Source organism: Lissotriton vulgaris, chromosome 2_1 (genome assembly GCF_964263255.1).
Source record: "Lissotriton vulgaris chromosome 2_1, aLisVul1.2, whole genome shotgun sequence".
NCBI lineage: Eukaryota > Metazoa > Chordata > Amphibia > Caudata > Salamandridae > Lissotriton > Lissotriton vulgaris.
Genome location: NC_141687.1, coordinates 700,542,312 through 700,547,093, shown reverse-complemented (window position 1 = coordinate 700,547,093; position 4,782 = coordinate 700,542,312). Strand labels below are relative to the sequence as shown.

Here is a 4,782-nt window from a genome sequence, read left to right as displayed (position 1 = left end):
GCCAACAACCTAGATGTGGCGTCTACACAAGAGGTAAATTTATTGAATGAATTGGAGGATTTATATGGTGAAGGCAATGCAATAACTCAAGAGCCATACCAAAGGGGAGCGGAAGAAAGGGTAATGGTCCAGACTCCCTTCAAACCTAAATCAACCTTCTGCCCCATAATGCTGAGGGACAATTTGGATCAATTCAGCGAGAAAGGTACAAAGGACTTAAAAACGTTGTACTATCAAACAATGCCAGAAAACAGTTTTATTATACAGAAATGATGTTCAGCAACTATGATGCCACCAAGAGTAACTTTCTTTCCTTCCACACTGAACCCTTGTGTGGGATAAAATACTAAAACCCGACTCTTTTGGTTATTTTCCCTATAGGAGACATTACATTCCACCTTAGTCAGCAATTTGTGTAGAGGCACTTTGTAAAATGCTAAATTATGTGATATCTTGTAAGCCATATGCATGTTGGCGCAATGATAGGCCAATGTCCTGTTAAATCAAGGTTTCCTTTTTTGTCCTTCTCCACGTCCTCCTGCTGAACGAGGATATTTGCCCCCCTTGCTGCTCCCTCTCCCACCACCTTGCCTTCTCCTCTTCTGGCTCTGTGATTCTTCTTCCTTCATTGCTTCAATCCACAAGCTATCAAAGCAGCCTAGCACCTGGTACCCAGGCTCTTGAGTGTCAAGATCATCTTTGCTCAAAAGTACACACTTGGCTGGCAAGTTCCTCTTCACAGTCAAGCTTTCTAGACCAGCCTCTGGCACAATAGGTTCCCAGATCACCTCAATCTGCCAGAAGAAGAGTTTGTTGATTTGATGGAGCCCTTTCAGCCTGCGTTTCATGATCTCAACACAGGTGATGGCCTTGCCGACTGCCTTGCCCGTAGCACTGAAAAGGATTTGTCGCACTCTGTCAGACTCCATTTTAGCCATGGCATAACTCATGAGGTTTCGAATCTTGCTGCCAAGTTTCACTTTCATGTGGGTGATGTCTGCGGGCACGCTGGGGAAGGGAAGAGGGAATGGCTTCTCCACAGTCTTAGACTTTGTATAATTCTCCATGTTTACAATACCTGAAGATGTGTTTGCCTCCTAGGACCGACTGCACACAGTGTGAGCAGCCGGTATGCCCTGCTAGGTTTATGACACCCACAGGAACATGAAACAGCAGCAGCCTCCTTCCCGGTGCGCTTCTTACGTCACTGCCTCGGCGCAGTCATTCACCCTGCAGCTGTCACTGCATGGAATACAAGCACCGCCATTGCAGCTCGGCAGCCAAACAATGCACTCAGCAAGGAAATTCAATCATCAAAACAATGAATATCATAAATTGGTAAAGAAACTACAAGCTCAACATAAAATCATAATACGCCAATCTGACAAAGGGGGCAACATTGTCCTTTGGCCACATGATATGTATCTGACAGAAGCCTTGAATCAACTAAACAATAGAGACTGCTATATGCGAAGCAATGTAACCCAAGTGACTACAGCACACAATGAATTTTATGGAAAACTGATAGCATGGAAATCAGCTGGCCTATTGTCTAATGATGAATTTAAGTTTTTAAAAAATGATCACCCTACACTTCCTGCAATCTATTTTATCCCGAAGGTTCATAAAAACATTTTAACTCCATCAGGCAGGCCAATTATATCGGCTTGCGGTGGTTTACTGGAGAACACATTGCAATATGTGGATTATTTTCTACAAAATCATGTTAAAGAACTTCCATCTTACATAAAAGACACCAGTGACTTTCTAAGGAAATTAGGTGGTATAGATTGGAAAGAAGATTGTCTCCTAGTAACACTAGATGTTACTACATTATATACAAGCATCAACCACTTGGATGGTATTCGAGCTGTGGAGTTTTACCTAGACACCAGATCTGATAACATGAACTTACATAACAAAATGTTGTCTACCATGATTTTAACCTGTCTCGAAAACAATTTCTTTATATTTAATAACCAGATTTTTAACCAGATCAGGGGAGTAGCAATGGGGGCCTGTTTCTCACCCAGTTATGCGTGCCTGCAAACTGTCTATTGGGAGAAATAGGTCCTCAGTAGGGAATATTCAGAAATTTTAAAGAGCCAGGTTTTATGTTGGTTCAGATTTATAGATGACATTTTTTTAATCTGGAGGGGAACTGAGGAAAGTGCTCATAAGATTGTGGAAGGTATCAACTGTAATGCTTTTAATCTAGGTTTTACAGCACAAATGAGCAGGAGTGCAATACATTTTTTACATGTGGAAGTATACATCTTAGACAACAGGATGAACACCAAGTTACATCGAAACTCAATTTTACATGCTACCAGCCACCACCCACTACATTTGATCCGGAGCATCCCCTATGGGGAGATGCTTCAGTTTCGTAGAATATGTAGTAATGACAATGAGAGCAGGATAGCACAGCTAGCCAGCAAGAAAAGATTCCTAGACAGGGGTTATTCTGAAGCAGTGCTGGACACAGCTATCCAAAAAACTGCATGTCTTAATCAACTAGAAGCCCTAAGGGAGCACGAGAAAACTGTAGATACTCAAGAAGAATCACTCACCAGACTGATCTTAACTTACAGCTTGCAGCATTAGGCAATACGTAAGATTCTGACCAAGAATTGGTCGCTTGTGAGAGTGACCCAGTTTTAAACATCCAATCTATCCGGTCTACAGTCATAACATTCAGAAAGGCTCAATCTATGAGCAATGCTTTAGTGAAGAGTAGCCTGGAGGTGCTGGTGACAAAAAACTGGTTAAGCCCCAAGGAAGGATTCACACGTTGTAAAACATGCAGGGCGTGTAAATATGGGTAAATATGACAAGTTATGACACTCCATTCAGGCCCAATCCAGTTCCAATAACTAAAAGTTTAAACTGCAAAACAGATTTTGCAGTTTATGTATTGGAATGTACATGTAAACTGAGGTACATAGGGAGTACCAAATTACAGGTACATAAACAAGTTTTACAACATCTAAGAGCCTTTACGAATAGTGACGCAACGTACCCGGTAGCTCGCCACTTTAAGGAGTGTCAGGAGAATAATTTGGAGGATTTAAAATATTATGTTATTGACACATCTTACCTCAAAAACGGGGCGGGCACCGGGAAGCCCTATTACGTAGTTCGGAAACACGTTAAATATTGGAACTGGACAGCAAGATACCCAAGGGTCTGAATTTTACTGAAGATTTGTATACTTGTCTGTAATCTACATTTTGCATTTATAATGGATGTTTGAAGTAAGAGAAGATTGTGTAGTAAATTATCCAACTGACATATGGCAAAATGAAAGTTCTTTTTTCCTTCCTAGTAAATGTTATTCTTTATCCTTTTGCACATTTGCACTCAGAGAGGTCACAGCCGTGACCACCTGAATATTTATGATATTTAGCACTAGCACTTTGAAATTCATCGAAAACATTATTTACAATGGCCCACAGGGGCATTATTATCAATGTGTTCATTATTTACATCTTATTCCTATGGTTTGTTTTGCAATTTTGCACAAACACAACATACCTAAACAAAATTAGGAAATGTATATGGTTGCTGCTATAAAAAGGTTATTTTTCTTTTTTAATGGAAATAAAGTCACATAGAGGGTTTCTTAAAGAAAATGCTTTTTAACATATTTTATGTATATTTAAATTATGATATTGTTGATAATATTTATTTATTGACTGTCATTATTTATAAGCAGCAGCTTGGAACTGTCAACGTACTAAATATTCCAGACAGTGCAAAGAATGTTTTCCATGTTTATGCCTACAGCGTGAATTGCACTGTCACTTTAAAAAGGGAGGCACTCCTCATGCGCGTCATGTGAGCAAGGGCACGAAGTTGCCCGAAACGCGTCATGGCGGTGGTGCAGGGCGTTATGGAATAAACAACAAAAAATATATACACCGTATTCTGGGTCTGCTTCCGTTTGTTGTGGCAGAGTGAACGAGAAAACGGAAACTTAAGCATATATATATATATATATATATTCTCCATTGCTGGTTCCCTTTACCACTCGTGCAGCGCTCGGAACGGGTGCGGCGCCCTGCAGCTGAACCTCGCTGCTAATCCATTTGCCACTTATCCCTCTCGAAGGAACAAATTGGGTCGCACTTCACAGGTCGATTTTGCATTTTTTTTTTTTTTTCCATTACATTCCACAGACTCAGGCAGATGTTAAGATCTACGCGTTTCGGTATTACAAATACCTTGCTCACGATCAACCGATCACTTGGCTCCCCCTCCCTGATATACTTGAATTGTATACATTACATCACTTCCTGTTTGGGGAACCAGCAATGGAGAATATCTAAAAAACGCCACGAGCAGCGACCGCTGACGAAAAACGAGGAAGTTTGAGAAGCAAGCCACACTCCGCTCGTGAGCAGAAGCCCGAGGTAAGCGTGTGTGTGAAGTGTAATGATAACAAACTCATCTTTGCTGAATAGAATCGGCACAGTCAGCTTTGCGGACTCCCCCAAAAACAACGTGTAAGGTTAAACACCGCAATAGATTTTCAATGAAGAAATAAGCGGCAAAAAGTACACGGGTCAGCAACGATAACAAGCAAATTACCAGACGCAATTGGTAAATTCACACAGGCAGAAACATGGAGAAAAGAGAAGCGAAGCGCAATGACTTATTACGACAAATGTTTGAAAAGGGCTCAGTGGAAAAGGAAGTTGGCGGAGCGAATGTGCAGGCTAAAACGGATACAAAATCTAAATTAAAAAACTGGGAGAAACTGAGCAGAAAAGAAATAAA

The 4,782-nt window shown here is 40.9% G+C and overlaps 1 protein-coding gene across 1 annotated transcript; it reads right to left on the bottom strand.

Annotated features, from left to right (window-relative positions):
- Positions 1-250: 250 nt before the first annotated feature.
- LOC147731004 (ribonuclease P protein subunit p25-like protein) lies at positions 251-1,097 on the bottom strand. The gene has a single exon (XM_086958664.1). It carries the CDS (start codon positions 1,065-1,067, stop codon positions 504-506), a length of 564 nt encoding a protein of 187 aa, XP_086814790.1. The 5' UTR covers positions 1,068-1,097; the 3' UTR covers positions 251-503.
- Positions 1,098-4,782: the final 3,685 nt, after the last annotated feature.